The sequence below is a fragment of the Kryptolebias marmoratus genome, unplaced genomic scaffold (assembly GCF_001649575.2).
Source record: "Kryptolebias marmoratus isolate JLee-2015 unplaced genomic scaffold, ASM164957v2 Scaffold49, whole genome shotgun sequence".
Classification (NCBI taxonomy): domain Eukaryota; kingdom Metazoa; phylum Chordata; class Actinopteri; order Cyprinodontiformes; family Rivulidae; genus Kryptolebias; species Kryptolebias marmoratus.
Window position 1 is genome coordinate 1 of NW_023665783.1, and position 19,503 is coordinate 19,503.

General features: G+C 40.1%; 1 protein-coding gene across 4 annotated transcripts in view; it reads right to left on the minus strand.

Moving 5' to 3' along the window:
- Positions 1-2,746: 2,746 nt before the first annotated feature.
- ano10a (anoctamin 10a) overlaps positions 2,747-19,503 on the minus strand; it is a 48,810-nt gene continuing 32,053 nt past the window's right edge. For 3 of the 4 annotated variants that reach the window (XM_037974423.1, XM_037974425.1, XM_037974424.1), the window contains 4 exons: positions 18,325-18,453; positions 5,863-5,979; positions 5,050-5,066; positions 2,747-4,303 (listed from right to left, as the gene is read on the minus strand). In XM_037974423.1, the coding sequence (XP_037830351.1) occupies positions 4,237-4,303; positions 5,050-5,066; positions 5,863-5,979; positions 18,325-18,453 (330 nt within the window). In that variant the 3' untranslated portion in view covers positions 2,747-4,236. The remainder of the gene's footprint in view (positions 4,304-5,049; positions 5,067-5,862; positions 5,980-18,324; positions 18,454-19,503) is intronic. The other variant, XM_037974426.1, reaches the window with a different exon arrangement.

Below are 19,503 nucleotides of genomic sequence, written 5' to 3' on the forward strand. Positions count from 1 at the left end.
AAACCCACCTGTTTAGAGTTGCTTATGGCTAAATTAGGGTTAGAGTGCAGGTTTTTGATGTCTTCGATGTTTTTCTCTTTCTTACTGTTTATTCAATGTCACGTGCTGTTTTTATTTTGTTTTTTAATTATGTAAAGCACCTTGAAAATGCCTTGCTGCTGAAATGTGCTATACAAATAAAATTTGATTGATTGATTGATCGTTTTATTTATGGTCCTGAGTAGGAAAAGGACAGACTGCTCTCTCCAAGTTGGGAGTGAGGTTCTGTCTCACGGAGAGGAGTTTGAGTATGTTGGGGTGTTGTTCATGTCTAAAAGGATGGAGCTTCAGCAGCATTGCATACTCTGTACCAATGTCCACTGTGGTGAGGAGGAAGCTGAGCTGTTTACTTGTTGATTTATGTTCCTACCCTTACCCAAAGAAAAACAAATCAAGATCGCAGATATAGGTGGTTGGAATGAGTTTTCTCCACAGGGTTGCTTGGCTCTCCCTTAGACATAGGTGAGCCAGGTGAGGTGGTTCGGGCAGTGTTAAGGACAGATAAAAACTCCCAAAATACTGAAACACCTGCTCTCCGTCCTCACACGGGATCAGGAAGATGCACGGAGGAAGAGAGTCAAAAAACAGCCAAGAGTCCATCTTAAAATCAAAAACACATTTATTCACTTTCAGCGCTGAAAGGGAGACGTGAGAAAAAGGACCCCTACCGAAGTTCAGAGCACTCAGCCTACGTCTCAATCTAACTTCCTGTTCAATGTACTTTTGTTACTCGATAAGTAAAACATCAGTCCCGTCTGGTATTTTTCCATGTCAGTGTTTTTCCATTCTCCTCGTGGAGAGCCGCTTCCTGGATTTCATGACATCATCTCATCACTTGTTCTCTATGATCTGCTGTTATCCTTTACATTGTTTCTGGGCTCTGAACTCTGGTAAAAAGAAACTTCATGGTCTTACATTTTATATAACTTTTATATAACATTTTATATAACTTCACAGCATCTGGTAAGGATGCCCTCTAGACGCCTCCCTGGTGAGGTGTTCCAGGCACGTCCCACTGGGAGGAGACTCACAGGGAAGACTGAGGACACGCTGGAGAGGCTGTCTCTTGGAATTAACCTGGAAGAGCATGAAGAGGTGTCTGTGGAGACATCTGGGCTTTCCTGCTCTGGCCACGCGACTCCACTTCAGACCACGCGGCAAATGATGGATGGGTTTTTTATTTAATTGGTGTTATCCTTGTGAGTACTTTTTATAGGCACTGTACTTCTACAATCCCAATTTCCAAAACGGTTGGGACGTTGTGTAAAATATAAATAAACAAAATGCAATCATTTTCAAACCTCACAATGGAACATAGTAAACAATAAAACATCAAATATTTTAACTAAAAAAGGGCAATTTTGAGTTTGATGACAGCTGCACATCTCAAAGAGGGGATGGGGCAACAAAAAGCTTTAAAAGTAAGTGGTACAAATAAGAGCATTTTGAAACTAATTAGGTTAGTTGTGGGACTGTTTGAGAGACTGACTCTTTCAGAAGTAAAGGAGCAGATTTTCTCTCTGCTCCTGGTGGAAGGCGGACGTGTTTCTCTGTCTCTCTGTCTCCTGTACTGCCCCCCCCCCCCTTTTATTTTCAGATGATGGATTAAACAGAGCTCTGTGAGATGTTCAAAGCTTGGAATAATGTTTTATAACCTAACCCTGCTTTAAACTTCTCAGCAACTTTATCCCTGAGCCCCCTGGTATGTTCCTTGCTCTTCATGATGCTGTTTGATCACTACTGTTCTGGAACAAACATCTGAGGTCTTCACAGAACAGCTGAGTTTATACAGAGATTAAACTGCACACAAGTCAACTCTTTTTAGTGATACGGAGACTTGTGAAGGCAGCTGCTTGAACTGGACTTTAGTTTGGGGCATCAGAGTGAAGAGGACGCAAACAAATGCTTGCCACACATTTCAGATTTTTATTTGTAAAAACCATGAATCATTTTCCTTTCACTTTATAATTATGAGGTACTTTCTGTTAGTCTATCACATAAAATTACTTTTTAAAGTTTGTGGTTGTAACATGACAAAAGGTGGAAAGGTTTTTAAGGCACAATAAGCCGATGAATGTAGTAAAAAGCATGGACCAAACCAGGGGTTAAAGACCTCGAAGGTTGCCACCGAGGGAGGGGGGTGGGTGGATGAGTCCAACCAGTCCTCGGGAATCCAGTGCCGTGTCCAAACAGGTCAAAGAGTCTCATCTGGACATGCTCCAGGAATCACTTTAGCTCCACCCACATGAGTGGGAAGGAGAATTAAAATAAATCAATAAATTGACAGCCTGCTATTATAACTTGCTTTGATACATCATACAAAATTTGACTTTTTGAGATTGTTCATGCTCAGAAACTCAAACTTCTTCTCTGTTTTTTGTCTGTTTCTTTGGTCACCTTTACTCCTGCTTCTGCTCGTCTTCTCTCCCTCAAAATAAAGGGCGATTCTGTGCAGTCTTTATGTTTATCCCTCAGAAGTAAGTCTAAAGACGCGCCACGAGGGACAGAGCCCATAGCTTGTGTGAGATCCAGACATGATGATTAACATGCTGCATGGCTCTAAGGAGGTTTATTCTCTGTCTGACCCAGAAGCTTCCAGATCAGCTGGTGCACTGCATTCATTCAGAGGGGATCAGTCCGGACTCAGCAGAGACAGGAGGTCGTTTCAGGCCTGCAGCTCGAATGAAACAGGAACCGCTACACACACTGTTATTTGTCTGAAACTTTATTTAGGCCATGGATGGTACAGTTTTGTCATTTAAATACCAGAACACTGCATATAAAACAAAAAGTGAATTACATTTCAAGGCACCGGGGTGTTTCAAGCTTTAAGTCATATTTTTCTACCCTGGATAAAACAAGCTTTGATCAATGAATTTACAACAAACTCCTGTCCCATGCTGGGCAGGAGCACACATTTACTGTGATCCTGCCTGCATCAGCAAACACATTCTCACTACAGCTAGCATCTCCGTGGGCTGCAACAGGGAGTCTCCAAAGTGTCCTGAAATGTTTCTGGTGCTTGCTTGAGTCACAGAGGCTCTCAGTCCTGTCATTTCAATTTTTAATATGTTCAAAAAATTGGTGCAACAAACAATAGTCAGTTGTTGCAGACATCACCAACTCATCTCACTGGTGCTACAGCTGTATTTTGACGGTGGCTGTGGCTCAGTGGTTAGAGCAGATGTCCTCCAATGAGACAGCTGGAGGTTTGATTCCTGGCAGCAGTCACATGTTGAAGTGTCCCTGGGCAGGACACCGAACTCCTCGTTGCCTCCGATGTGTGCCCCATCGGGGCATGAATGTGATCTAACTGATTAAACTCCATCAAATGATTTATTCAGGTTAGCTTTGTAGAAAATGGTTGTGTGGATGGGTGATTAGCTGATTAGGTGTTATATAAGTACAGTCCATTTACTAAAAACCAGACTGATGATAAATAATAATGGTTGAAAAACTGTCCCAAATCTGCCTAACTTCATTTCTAAAGTGTACTTCAGTAAAATCATAAAATTAAAAGCAATTTCCAGGGTGATGTCCACATCGTACCCACATGGGCCAGCTGCACAACTCTATGGTTACTTGGTTGCAAACACTCAGAACGCAATAAGACTGCAACTGAAAATTGGTTCATTTTGTCAAAATTTTGAGCCACCAATTCCAGCTGTCACAGCCCAGAGAGCTACTGGCTGATGTAAGCCTCCTGCAGCCGAGCCAGCTGCTTCTCAGCTGCTTCTCAGCTGCTTCTCAGCTCACACTCTGCCCCACCATCATTTGGAGCTCACACCAAATGTTGCAAAGCTGAAGCAGTTGAAGGAATAATATGTTTATTTATGCATACAGTATGTTAAAGGCATCTGTGAGGTGGAACCCCAACCCCAAGCCAGTGTGTTACAAGTTACAGCTTTGGTGAAGGCTTTCAAAGGGACATCAGTGACTGAAAGTTACAATACAAACAGAACAATTTGATCAACACTCTTTGGTACAAACCAGTATTTTTTTCAGCATTCTATGACAATTTCAACACTTGGCCCATTTATCCCACCACCACATTAGAGTACATCAAATCATTTTTTTACAGAAAACCTTTGGTACCACCCTCTTCCTTTCTACTCCTGAAATAGTAAAGTTACTTACAGTCTCAGTGCATAAAACAGATACATTTCAAATCTCACACTGATAATGAACGTGCCGTTATCAGTGTCTGTAGGCCTTCATGTCCGCCTCACTGGATCTTCTTACTGACCTCTGAAGCCTCCATTTTCTGAAACAGGAAAAACACCATCATATTTCTTTTCATTCAGCCCATTTAAGAAAAGTGCTGCATGTTTTTCTGTTTTTATTTCTGAGCAAGAAAGATTTTATTTTTCATTTTTCCAAAGTGGAGAAAAAAGCTGCTTGTATTTGTAGATACTGTGGTCCTTCTGACTGAGAATGGGCTTCTTTTGCTATTTTAAATTATATCTTGTGGCACCAACATGGCAAACTTGATTTGGTGTATATTTAGAACGTCCTGAGCCAATCGCATGTATTAATCAGAGTACACTGGTACACTGGTTTTTCACTGATTGGTATCCTCAGCTCCTGATCCCATGCTGTCTATGGTTTACAACTACAGGACATGACAGACCATATATATATAATTTATGTGTCCCTGTGACCAGCAGCATCAAATAATAAGATGAACCAAGTCAATGAATTGATTTAATAATAATTAACAGAAAATGAACGACTAAAACATGGTAACTAAAAGATATTGTATATTTAATTTAATTGTGGATTTGTAAATTGTTCTTTTGTGGTTCTCGTGCACACTCAATCACACACTGTGTGCTCATGGGCACAGAGGGGGAGGACAGGGGGGTAACTCTGTGTTAGAATAGGAGACGAATAGTCAACATTACAGATATAATCAGATTACTCAACAGTAAAAACACAAATCAGTTTAGTAATGTTACAAAAACTTTGTGACCAGTATGATTAGAATAATCCACAACATGTGCTACTTACCCTTCATGGAGCTGCCTCTGCAGAAACAAGACAGCACAATACAATGGAGCAAACGTTTCTGGTAAAGACTTTATCAGAGGAGCACTAAACGCTGCGCAGAGCCAGCTCTGAGTGCATCCCTTGGCTTCAACAAGTCGCTCAGATCTAGTGGCCATCTGAATTCTGGTTGTAGTTGCAAACATGAGCAAAAACATCATCACCCTTTCATGGTGAAAAGCTGATGTTTGAGCTGCACACCCTTCAGTTGTTCTTCTGAAGACGTGAGAACATCTGTCTGACAGCCGAAGATTGATCCCAAACACAGCAGCAAATCTAAAACAGAGAACTGATACAGTCCAAATGCAGACCTCCTGATCAGCCTGAGCAGAATGCTTTAATGCTTCAGCAGGACCTTCACCAAGGTCACCTGAAGGATCACTTTATCTTAAGTCAAGCTTACCTGGCAGCTAATTCTGCTCCCAACCCAATGACCAAGTGTTAAACCCTTACAGGGGTCTGAGTCACACAACAACACCTGTCAGATCCTCTGAGGTCAACCTGCTCAAAGGTCAAGCTTACTTCTCCTCTGAGGCAGTTCCTGCAGTGTGACACTGTTTGCTGTCGTGCTTATTGATGTAAGAGGTGATTTGATGAAATCAGTCTGCCATCTGAGCTGACACCTTTTAATCTGTTGTATTCAGTTTCATTAACTGGCACAGATACATGTTTTCATTACCTATATAACTGACTTTCAACCCCAAATATTTTCTTTCACTACATTTTATGCCGCAGGCTGCCTCCATATTCTGGATAAGACCAGAAAGTTCATCTTACCTTTTTCTTGAGGGCTTCCAGTGATTCAAACTCAAGGCGGGCTAGTTTGATCTGGATGTATTTGGGGACGTCTGGGATGAGGAAAGTCAAGATGAATTTGAAAGCCAGCAGTCCGTGCTGAAATCAGAAATATAGCACAAGGTTAAATTAATTTAAAATGTGTTGTTTTGTTCAAATTCTTTTAGAGTAAATGGTAGTGCTTTGAGAGGAATTTGTTAGTAAGTATGACCTCCACTAATTTGCCATTCGAGCTAAATGTGGTATCTTACTGGGCTGTGACGAGTTGGTAAACAGCTATTCTGAGGGAGTCTCCAAAATGTCTCAAAATGTTTGCAAGTTTCTCAGCTTTTTTGCATGTGTCGCAGAGACCTTGAATTTTGAACATGTTCAAATAGTTGTTGCAGTTGTCTCCAATTTGTCCCATCTGTAGTTTGACACCTGCAGGGAGCTGTCCTCTGACAGAAAACATGTCTCCGTCCAGAAACCAACACAAAATACTACATAATTGTCAAGTGGAAGGAAAATGATACATGGGTTTCAAAAAATCTTTTACAATTTGAAAAGTGTGGTGTGAATTTGTATCCACCCACCAAAGGCAATACTTTGTAGAACCACCTTTGGCTGCAAGTCTTTGGGGGTTTGCTCCGACCAGTTTTGGACATCTATTTGCTCAGTTTTCTTTTGCCAGTCAGACTGGACAGAGAGCGTCTGTGGACAGCAGTGTTCAAGTCTTGCCACAGATTCTCAGCTGGATTCAGGTCTGGACTTTGACTGGATCATTCTGACACATGAAAATGCTTGGATCTGACCCATTCCGTTGTCGCTCTGACTGGATGTTTTGGATCGTTGTCCTGCTGGAAGGTGAACCTCCTTTTCAACCTCTAACAGGTTTTCTTCCAGGACTGTTTTTTATTTATTTTCCCATCAACTCTGACCAGCTTCTCTGTTCCTGCTGAAGCATGATGCTGCCACCACCGTGTTTCACAGTGGGGATGGTGTGTTTAGGGTGATGTGCAGTATTAGTTTCCAGCCACATATAACGTTTTGCATTTAGGTAAAAAGGTTCAGTTTTGGTCTGATCCACGTTTTGCTGTGACTGCAAACTGGACTTCTTATGACCTTTTTCAACATGGCTTTCTTCTTTTCACTGTTCCAGATTAAGAGTTGTCCTGTGGACAGATTGTCCCACCTGAGCTGTGGATCTCTGCAGCTCCTCCAGTTACCATGGGTTCTGTGGGATGTTCAAAGCTTAGAATGTTGTTTTAAACTTCTTAGCAGCTTTACCCCTGACTTATCTGGTGTGTTCCTTGGTCTTCATGATGCTGTTTGATTACGCACTACTTTATGATGATCTATTAAATAAAATCCTAGTAAACAACTTTGAAGGTTTCAGTTTTAATATGACAACAATTCAAGGAGTAAGAACAGTTAGGGTCAAAGTTCAAGGTCACTTTATTATTACCTATAGGTAGACTTGTTTACAGTGGTTCGAAACATTCCTACCGACATGCAAACATCATAACACCAACAGAAATAAATATATTAGTGCTCAAATCAACGCAGGACACAAAAAGAAGGGAGCAAGACTTAAAATACCATAAAACCCAACTAATCTAAATTTAATCTGTTAAATCCATTAAAATCCAATACAAACATTGAAAGTGGCAGCATCATTTCAGCTTTAGTGTCTGGAACAAAGCTGTTTTAAAAACCTCTTTTCCTACATTTAGGTACTAAGAATCTTCCTCCAGAGGGAAGAAGCTGAAACTTCCTGTGGAAGGGATGAAAGTTATCATTTACAACAGAAGTGTACCTGTCTGCTGTACACAGATGTGACTGATTGTTGGGCTCTCCAGTTATTCACCACCTGCTGAAGAGAACTGCTCTCTTATGACCAAGCCATGACACCAAGGAGAAGGATCAAACTGATTCAATAAAAGCACGATGAAAAAGGGTCATTATGGTTCGGCCAATACTAAAATGCCAGAGTTTCCTCAAGCAGAGGCTTTTTGCACACTGCCTCAAAGTTGGCTTCAAAATTCAAAATAGTCCCAAGGTATCTGTAATAACACACGTTCAATGGCCTGCCCTTTAATAAAAGGGATTTTGACTTTGTGTTTGTGAGGTTTTCTCCTAAAATCAGTCATCATATCTTTAGTCTTATCAGTATTAAGATAAAGATAAGAAGTCATAGATCACTGGGCCATGGCTGTTTTCATGTTCTTGGAGCAGACTAACCCCGACAGAATCATCAGTGGACTTTATGATGAATCTGTTGTTATATTTGCTCTGAATTGTGTTTGTCTACAGAATAAAAAGTAGAGGTGATAGCACACAGCCCTGAGGTGACCCAGTGGAAGTGCATTTCAATCTGAGACAGTTAATAACTCTCACTCTCCATGTTTGTTAAAAAAAATCCATGATCCACCCCAGTCAAACTGTGGATCCTTCTGAAGTTCTGATTAAAACATGTGGTTGAAGTGTATTAAAAGCTGAGGAAACATCCACAGATAAAAGCCTGGCATGTGTCCCATTTTAATCCAAGTGTTTAAGAAGTTGGTTTAGCAGAGTGAGGGTTGCCTCCTCCGCTCCTCTGGGAGGCCTGTATGCAAACTGACAGGATCTGGAAGATGCTCATTGTGCTTCAAAATCTCACATCTAATTAAGCTTTCAAATATTTTCATTAAAACTGAGGTTAAAGCTACAGGTGTAAAATCAGTGGAACAGTTTTAGACAGGTACAACAACAGCATCTTTCCAGGTAATTGTGTTTGCAAAGATCTATAGTAGATGTAGTAAAACACAGGACAAAAGCTCACTAATGCAAGACACTGATGTAATTAGAAGCATGTCTGTCATATAAGATGCCATCCAGATGTTTTCAGTTCTCACATTCAGCCAACAGAACTGAATCAGCAGAGAGTTTACGGCACACACTCAGTCTTCTCCATGCTACACAAGCACTGTTCCCAACAAACATACAGTCTCACACAAATGACAACACAAACTAGAAAACTTCAGAAGAAATGTTAAAGCGTGCCAACGCAGCTGCCGACATAATTACAACTTCATTTTGTAATAATCTAAGCTCAGAAAAAAATACCTTCATTTAGATGTAAGAACTGTATGAAAAGAGTAAGGAGTGGCTCTCACTCCCTGACTTTGATTTGTTTCCTCATCACAATAATGAAGTTGTGCATGCTTCTGTAACTGGAGCAAATTGTTTCAAGTTTAACCAATTAAGTTATTCATTGAAACTGAAAGATTTAAATAATAACAGGTTTATATGTAATATTAAAGATACACTATTTACCAACAAAAATATTGAAACCAACTTTACCGTAACCTATAAAAGATTCTGAGATATTAGGAGGACAGATTTGGGTAAAAGACGAGCATTTAAAAAGAAGTGCTGTTAATGAAAGTGGATATTTTACACTGATGCAACAAAAAGAGAATCAACTCAAACACTTAGTCATTCTGCTCAGCACAGCACAGCAACTCAATAAAGGAACAAACAGAAATCCCTGATCTTCATGAGCTGTCACATTGATTGAAAGTGCTCAATAAATACTCCAGCTTTTACTTGATTGCTAATGCTATTCAAGGCTCTTTTTTACTGAGGGGTTTGCAGTGCAAGGTTAGCTTCAAGACACAAGATGCTCAGTTGCAAACTATAAATTCAGTTTAGCTTGACATAATGGATGTGATCAGACTACAAATGGTACTTTCACTGCTGCTCTGAATAAAATAAGCAGGCAAAGAAACAGACTTGGCTTACCTCCATCTTCTATAGTATGATGTGCCATTTTTGCTGCTGTGCATTTGTATGGCTGAGACCTCCTCCAGAAAAAATAAAGCCTCTACTTTAATTCCTAAACACCTGGCCAGTATCTTAAACAAAAGTCAATTTAGACTTTTGCACATTTTTTCTCACAATGTTTTTTCCCAAAATAACACCATCTTAGTATTAAAAAAGGTTTTAGGAACTAACAACATCGATGACCCTAGAGCCAGTTCATGTAGCCAGGACCCCTGCCATCTGTCTCTCACAGCACTCCATCTTGGTGGTTCTTCCCACAAGTAGAGGGGTTATGGTATGTTTTTGAGACTAGCCTGGCCTGGTGAGTCCCCCCCACCCCCCACCTGGCTACAAGAGGTTCCCAAACTGTTGCATGTGAATGTCCTCTATTATTAATGTCTTTGAATCTTTGAGCCTCGTCTGCAGTAATGAGGATGTTGCACCAGTCTGTCTTGTCTGCTTCATCTACATTACAACCTTCACCTATGGCCTTGAGAAAGAGATCATGACTGAAAGAACGAGATCCCAGATCCAAGTGGAAGTGGAAGACGGAGGCGAACCCAGACCGCAGACTCATCGTAAAAAGGAAAGTTATTTATTAACTAAAATAAACAGACAAAACAAAAGGGTTGACGTGGCAGCAAAACTAACAATAACAATAACAAAATTGAAAAGCAAGAAGCGAAGGCATGACAAGGAGGAACGAGAACGAGCAGACAAAGCGGAATGATCCAGTGACGAGTGATGAAAAGTGACCGGTTCTTAAAGACAGAGGGTAATGAGGTAAATGGGCACAGGTGAGTGAATATGATTACTAACAGGTGGAGATGGGCGTGGCAGAGAGGACTGGAAAAATACTGGGGAGGTGAAGACATGAACACAGAAGACCAACAGATAACCAAAGCAAAACAAGAGTTACAAAAACACCCAAACTATGACAGAATGGACAACAGTAATGTAGCAGTTGTTTCTTCACAGATACTCAGTCTACTGTGTAGAAGAGACCACCATGCTGTTATAATTTCTGTCTTTGCAATATTTGTTTCTGATAAGCTGTTCCTGGTGTTGTTCTTTTACACTTCTCATTTGATAAGATCAGAAAAAAGGCACAGTAGTGAGGCTTTTTTTCAGGTTGTCCACACAAAATTATTACACTAAGAGCTCTAGAGGTTTAATACTTTAGTAAAAATGTGTGCAGAAAATCTGCATTTGGAGACATGTCCTATATGGTAAAGAAATGTGCTTAAAACAAAAGTCAGACAGCTTTGTTGCACTAAATTGAAGAATTACCATATCTTAAGAGTACAATCCAGAGCTTGTTCTAGTACAAGTAAACCAGGCACTGTTGGTTCAAATTAGCTCTGCAAAATGCCAATACAAAACACAAACTACTAACATTTTAGCTTCTGGGCTAAAGGTTCAGAGTTAGATGAAAAAGACACTATTTTAATTGGTCTTGTGTTCAGGTCTTTGTGAGCAGACATTGTTCAGAGTCCCTATTCAGTTGGCTCAGCTGCTCAGACCAAGTCTCTGTTTGCTTCTGTGGCAGGCCGGCTGGTTGCCTAGTTACTGTTCACTGATGTGAGTAATTACCCAGGTATCATAGCACTGCGGCTGGAAAGCAATGAGGTGCTGCCCCCCTGCATATTTCCCATTCTTAACATAAAAGGAGCTGTGACTCCCTTAGCTGTTTGGATATGGAATTTGATATAAGCTATTTTGTTCTTTACAACAACAGTCGGGACTAGTGGTTCTGCTCCAGTGAAACAGAATACATGGCCTTACAGGCCCAGTAACTACTTCAGATAAAATTAAAGACCTAGCATTCCTTGAACGATTGCATATTGCCCACCTTCTCTCAAATAAGATGTTGTCCTAAAACAGCCAAAAGCACAAGCATGCACAACTGATCTGTACATGGATCCTGCTCCTTCCTGTTTATTAACCGATAGTAGAGCAGCTGGATCAAGATGGGCAGCCCACCTATTTTGCATAATAAGGCAGAAATGCATATGGTAAAGGAAAGAGGAGACGGAAAAATGTTAAAGCAACACATGGAAATAAAAAAGACTTGTGGGGGAAAAAAGAAATAAATAAATTAAAGAGACAAAAATGCATCTATAAGGAAAATGTCAGATTTTGTTTTGGTAGTGTTTCTTTTTGTATTTAGTGTTTTGTTTCTGGTTTACTGTCTTTGTTGTTTGGTTACCCATTTATCTTCATCATTCACTTATCCCCCGTCTATCTCTTGTCTGCCTGCCAAGCCCATCTCCACCTGTCCGCCATTGTTATCACTCACCTGTGCCCACTTCACCTCATTACCCTCAGTCTTTAAAAGCCGGTCACTTTCTCCACTGAGAAATACTAAAAATAAAATAAAGTACTAAAATAAACTGGTTCATTGTTCTTGGTTCCCTGTTGGTATGTATTGCTTCATGTCTTGCCTCCCGTTTTGCTCATGTTTAGGTTTGGTTAGGTATAGTTTTGCTGCCACGTCAGCCTTTTGTTTTTGCATTTGATTAATTTGTTAATAAATTAGTTTTTTAGAAGAAGAAGGAATTATGAGTCTGCATATTGGGTTCGCCACGCTCAGCCCCAGTCTTGACAGAAAAGGTAAGTTCTTTTGGCTGCTCCCTTCTTCAGGGGTTGTCACAGTGAGGAAACTTGCACAAATGATTTGGCAATTGTTTTACGCCGGATGCCATTCCTGCCGCAACCTGGGTTCAAACATGCAACAAGACCGTGGCACTGACCACCAAGCCACTGCAGCCCCCACATCTATAAGGAAAAAAAAAAAAAAAAAAAAAAAAATATATATATATATATATAAAACAGTACAATTCAAATCCTCATTGAAACGGCCCAAACCAAATGAACTAAGAATTATTAGAATATTGATTAATACTAAACCAATTTTTAGTTATAATTCTTTTCAGTCTTTCCCCTTTAGTCGTTCTTATCCAAACCAGAATCAGAGAAAAACACTTTTACTTCTTGTTATATATCGTCTACCAGGCCCCTATTCTCAGTTTTTGTCTGAATTTTTAGATTTTTTTGTCTGTATTATTGAATACAGATAAAGTCATAATAGTGAGGGATTTTCAAAATTCATGTGGATGTTGAAAGTGATAGTTAAACATAGCCTTTAGTAATTTAATAGTCATTTGGTTTTACCCGAAATGTCCACAAATCTACCCATTCTCTTCATCACACTCTTGATCTGGTTCTGACAATAAGGACCCAATCCTGTTCTGTCTGACCATTTTTTAACAACCTTTTGAGTTTACATTAACTGGCTACACAGCCAGTTAATGTAAACTCAATGCCATAAATTACTTAAATTACAAGCATAAAACATAAAAACCTGGATGACTTAAGTCTCTGCTTTTGAACTCAGACAAGACAGAGGTTGTGGTTTTAGAAACAAACTTTGCAGCCTTTCAGTTTCTTTGAAGGTCATTAATTTGGCCTCCAGTTCTAATGTAAAAAACTTTGGTGTTATTTTTGTCTTTTAACCCCCACATTAAAAATGTTACAAGGACTGCTTTCCTCCACCTCCATGATATTACTAAAATGAAAAACATCTTGTTGAGACATTCTGTGATTGTACTTCCTGTTTGAACCCACCTGTTCCCCGATTGGTCGGCAGCCTAATCTTCGCTAGCTGCAGCGGATCAGGATCGTCAGCTCTGAGTTCTTAAGGCTGTTTGGAGGATCAGATCGGCGCTGAAGCATCTCTCACGTTGGGTAATGCATCTCAGCCACTAGATTACAGTCTTGTAATCTGTTCATCTTTTGTGTGTGTTCAGAGTTTTGCCTCCAGAAGTACCCAGTAAATCCTCACTTCCAGTCTTTCGAAGAAACTGTCTGAGAGTTACTCACCTGATCCGATCAGCGCTGCTGCCTGTCTGCCTCCGCCCTGTTCAGGAACCGACCTACCTGTGTATATGTTCACCTTTAAGTACTCGCCATTGGAACCTGGATCCTCACCTCTGTGCTGACCCTTCCTCACTTACCCGTAAGAGAAAATTCTCTTTCAATATTCTGACAACGGCATTCCTGTGGATGACAATATACTCACCTCTGACCCTCCTTTCCAGATCCGGACCCACATGAGTCTGTCTGTCACAGAGTTGCTCACCTTTGACACTTTGTTAAAACCTGATACTTGTCTCAAAATGATGCCAAAAAATTGGTCCATGCAATTATCACAACTGTACTATTGTAATTCTGTATTGTCTGGGTGTCCAAAAAACTCTTTTAAAAGTCTTCAGTTGAACCAAAATGCTGCTGCCAGAGTTCTAATGAAAGTTGGAAGGAGAGATCACATTTCTCCTGTTTTATCCTTTCTCCATTGGCTCTCTGTCAAACTTAGAACAGAATTTTAAATCTTACTTCTAACATACAAATCTCTCAGACTGCAAGCCTACTTGTGGTTCCTAGAGTTTTTAAAATTAGAATGGGAGGCAGAGTTTTCAGGCTCCTTTCTTGTTGAACCAACTTCCAGTTTCTGTTTGAGAGGCTGACACCCTGAATACTTTTAAGATTAAACTTAAAGCTGAACTGAAACATGTTTTGAAGCCAACCTCAGTGAAAATGTAGCCATAAAATATATTGTTTGTAGAAATTTTAAATTAAAAAAATAAAAAAGACAATATTTTTTGGTAATTCTAAATATTGAAGAAACCACTTGGATGCTTTTGGCTTTTTCCGTGACCATCCTGGAAGGGTGATGTCTGCTGAGCTGCTGAGGTTCATCAGTTCATCAGTGAGTGGATGAACAATATGGTTCAGTTCGCTGGAATTAATTGTTCAAACCGACCAGAAAATACCAGTGGAGTTACATTTTTTGGCTTCCAGAAAGATAAAAACCTTCCTCAGATTTGGATCCATGTGGGATTACTATCAGAACTCTGGTTTGGATCACTTCAAAGAGAAGCACAGCTCTGACCCTTGTTATTGCAGCTTCATAGCAAAAAAACAGGACCTTTTACCAGCAGCAGTCCTAATTGTTTTTAATTTTAAAAGAAAGGCAAAAGGAGGAGGACATCTCCACAGAGAAGGAGATGAGAAACAGGAAGTTTTACCTCAACCATGACATAAACGTGCGCTATCATTAAAAGATCTGAGCTGCTTACAGGTCGACAGCCTGAGATCAGTTTGTGATTCAGAGCAGTTTGTTATTGATGAAAAATTATAGACAATCCATGTGTGATTTAATAAATGTCTTAATCTGTACCTGCTGATTAGTTTACTCTGGTGTGTAGTTTATTGTAGGGTAACACCTGTTGTTGATGAGTCCTGACTATGTTATGACTTCTCACTGTATGAACTTGTTTATAGAAGTGATGTTGAATTTTCCCCTCATGGGAACCAGACTGACTTGCTTTTCCCTAACTCCTCCTTCTGCTCCAGTATTTCAATATCTTTAATAAAAGCTCCTGTGTTGACTTGGGGGGCAGAGCTTTGATTCAGAGCTTCCCTGTTCAGACCTGGGACTCTGATGTTAATTCTTAATTGTCTTTAATGCTCTCTATATTTTGTGCATGTGGTATTCTGTGAGTTTGCTTCCTGGTTTTCCCGTTCCAGTTCCTGATTGGTTGGCGGACTAATCATCTTCAGCTGTGGCGGATCAAGATCATCAGTGCTCTGGGTATTTATGGCTGCAGTGAAGATCAGACCAACGCTGAAGCATCGCTTGCTATGGGTAAAGCATCTCAGCCTTTAGCAGATTCTGTTTCCTGAGTCGTGCTCATGTTTCGTGTCCTCTGTGTATCCTCAGAGTCTCCTGCTTGCCCTCACTGAAGGAGCCACCCCTGAGTCTCTCACCCAATCTGATCCGTGCTGTTGCCTGTCTGCCTCCACCAAGAAATCAACCTACCTGTGGAACGTGCATCTGTAAATACTCACCTCCGTGTCTGGAATCAGCTTAGCTGGAGAACAGCCATCTGTAAATACTCACCACCTCCTCAGTGCAAAGTCCACCTCATTTATCAGTAAGAGCTAAACATTCTACTACAATCTGAAAGAACTATCTACCTGCTGGCTTCTTCGTCTACTCATCTACAACCTTCCCTTCCAGCTCCGGTCCTGTTCCTCACCCTGCACTGTAAATAAATCCACTTACTTTCTACTGCTGTCTCCCGAGTCTGTTTGGGACCAAGTTGCTCACTCTTGACTATACCTGTAAACCTGATAGAGCACAATATATAAATAAACCTGTTTGAGTGATTTCATCTAACAGTGCCTGGAAATTATTTTTCTGCCACCCCAGGTGTGACACTTCATAAACGCTCCTCTCAAGTGCACTCACGTTGTGTACAAGTTAGCATCCAGTTAGCGTGAGGATAGCTTTGAGTTAGCAACGTTAGCGCTCTCCTGCTGTCTCATGACAATGATCTTGGGTAATCAGTTCTCACCATTCCACGTTCCAAACTCCGTCATTATGCGTGTTGTTTTGTTGGCCATGATGGTCCTGATGATCATCAAAATCCGAGTCTGAAGAATTTTCATCTGATTTTGGAAATCCATCCATTGGTTCAGGTTCATACTGGTATGGTTATATATCCATTACTCCTGTGAAGTCTTCTGGCATTTCTTCCTGTTCAAAAAGACTTCTTCTATTTCCACTAGTAAACAACTGGACAGTAGTGGTGTTCTTGGCCAGCCAGGGCGCAGTTACATGAAATTTTTTAGATCTGATTTCAGTTCAGCTTTAAGACTTTCCTTTTTGATCGATCCTATAGTTAGTGTTGGCTTGGGTTTCCTGAGCTATCCCATAGTTATGCTGCTATAGGCTTCGACTGCTGTAGGACAAATTGATCACTTTTCCTCTCTCTGTTGCTGTCTGTACTTGCTCTACTGTAATTATTTCTATTATTTTTTTTGTCTTTCTTCCAGTAGAAGCTCTACCTGGACCAGTCATTCTGTTTGTCTGTGTCTCTTTCCTGTCCTCTAACCCCAGCCGGTCAAAGCAGATGGCTGCTCGTCCTGAGCCTGGTTCTGCTGGAGGTTTCTTCCTGTTAAAAGGGAGTTTTTCCTTTCCACTGTCACCAATGTGCTGCTCAGGATGGGAGACTGTGACGAAGCAAAGATTCAACGCAATCTGCTGGCTTCCTTAAATAGATAGATTTTACTAATTGGCTTTTTGTAATGTATGTGAATGTTTTTGTACAGTGCACTGAGACGACTTTTGTTGTCACATGGCGCTATATAAATATGTAAACTGCACTGAATTAAAAAAAGAACATCAGAAAATCTCTTGTTATGAGAAAGGAAGTGTACACATTCAGGAGAGTGGTGGCGTACACAGGTCAGAGGTCTCTGACCTCCCTTACAGACAGTAAAACTAGAATGACCACAGTTCCATTACATTAAAGACACATCTGGTGCCGTGACCCTGCAACTTGTGAGGCAGAAGAAGGCCTCTGAAAAACAACCCAGTCTGTTTGTTACTAAACCAGAAGTCTGTGCAGATGAAAGGTTTCAATCCAACACCAGATTATCCTTAAAGCTACTAAAGAAGAAAGCTCTCAAACTGTAACTGTTGATCCTTCAGCTCTGTGTGTACACAGCTCATATTCAATGAATCATGAAGAGTTTGAAACATTAAGTAGATGCTGAGGAGAATCATCCCTCAGAAAAACTGTAAAAGAAGCTCACACACAGACAATGGCAAGCTTAAAATGCATGAAGTGAAATGCCCCCCTCCCCAACACACACACACAATCTCACCCTATCTGTCTCTCCAACAGATATTATTGGATGTTATTTGGACTTTAGCTCCATCTAGTGTGAAAACAGAAAACTGTACTGTGTGGACTTAACCTTCATGGAAGACCAGAAACTAAAACCTGTTGGTAATATTGTTACCTGTAAAAATATTTCTAAATCCAGTCCCAGCTTATACATTTTTTAAATTAGACACTTTTTATTAGAATATCAGGATCAAAAAGGGGCATTTTTCTTATCACAGTTTAGGCTTATAAAACAGTAGTGGGAAAGAAAGTGACATAAACTATTATATTAAACTATGACACTGTTTAGTTTGTTGTATAAACCAAACAACACCTAAAAAATGATACGAAACAAGCTTTAATTTGGCGAGGTGGACTCCTGCCTTTTTTCTTCATACTGTGCTCTATGACTGATTGTTGAAGTGGACTCAGTGTGGGACAAACATGGAGGCACAGGAGAACTGAACACACTGTTGCTGGCTCTTTTCTCCTTCTTGAGAAATGTAATGTCAGGGCTTAACAAACACACACAGCATTCCTTGACCTCTCTTGGACATGTTTTCAAAGTCCCAGAAACCAGTTCTGAGTTTAAACACAGTTTGTTCCTACACACGAGTCTTCCTGGCCTTTACTCCTGCTGCACACAACGCTTACCACTTCATATGGGAATGCTTTAGGGAGCTTTCTCTGCTCCTTTTACGTTGTGACAGCAAAACACTACTTAAAAAAGCATGTGCAGCCGTTTTAGATGAGAGTGATGACATCCTGTCACCAACGTGTCTGTCACGGTTCGGAGCGAACACATGTGCCATTACACCCCTTAGAGATGTAGACATATATAAATAGATAAACTATCTGGACAGACAGACAGACAGCTAGGTATTGTCAATGAGAATGTCTGTGATTGCATGAGATGATAAATTACCTCAATAGCCACTGTCCACAGTATGAGTTGTGTCTCTGAGTCGGGGAAATAGCCTTTGACTTGTGGAGACATTCCAATAAGTGCACAGTTGGTCACAACAGCTATCACACTCATGGCCTCAAAGGCGAGCTGCACAGAGACACACAGAAACACAGCAGCAGTCAGGTCACTTGGAAGCACTATGACTGTGTATGAAGGCCACTTACAAGGTAGAAATACTGAATTTCACAGGATTGTTTTCAGAATTTCAAGATTAAAGTTGAAAGGTTTAGAAAAAAGCTAAAATCTTGAGGAAAAAACTTAAAATTGTATTTGAAGAATGAAGTTGAAATGGCAAAAGTAAGGTTGTTATTTTAAGATAAAAAAAAAAAAATCAATAAATAGAGCGGAGAGCATCCATCCATTTTGTTTGTGTGTTGTGAGGAGCTGGTGCCTGTCTCCAGCAGTCACTGTGAGACTGTAAATACTAGCATCATACTTCAGGATAGTTTTAGGAATAAATAAATAAAGTGACTTACAACTGAAGCTGTACACCACCTGCTTCAGCTGTTGCAGAAGACTTCCCATCACATTTGTTTGTAAAAGTGACAGTGGGGTGTGCTTCTTGGTGTGAAGTCTTGAAACGCTTAGACTTTTTCCTCAACATTTCCACTTTAGATTTTAATCTCAAAACTCCGAAACAAACAAGAGTTTCTCCCCAAGTTTTTCCATCTGAGTTGCCTTAATATACCGTCATAGCTCAGAGACAGAATACAGGAAACAGCTTTCAGGTACAGTTACATGTGGACATAAAGACATTCAGTGGTACAGAAACACAAACGTTTGGCTAAAATGACCTAAAGGCTTAATTCTATACATAGTTTAAGAAAACAAAACTAATTAAAAAAGACTAAAACAATGTATTAATACATTAACTAAATGTGAGTATTTCAGTGTGTTTCCTTAACATCTGTCAACAGTGTTTTATTATCAAAGCTTGAACTCAGATTCTCCACATTATTTCTCAACCACTGCTTAGTAAAATAAATGTGCTTTTGATCATAATTTGAATACTTTCTGCTGACATTTGTTTCTCTAGTAATATAAAAACTAACATGTAGGCTCTTACAACAGCTCCACAGAGGAACTAAGTGAACATGAACAAGTTTAACTCAAGTCCAGTTAAATAAAGCCCAATTC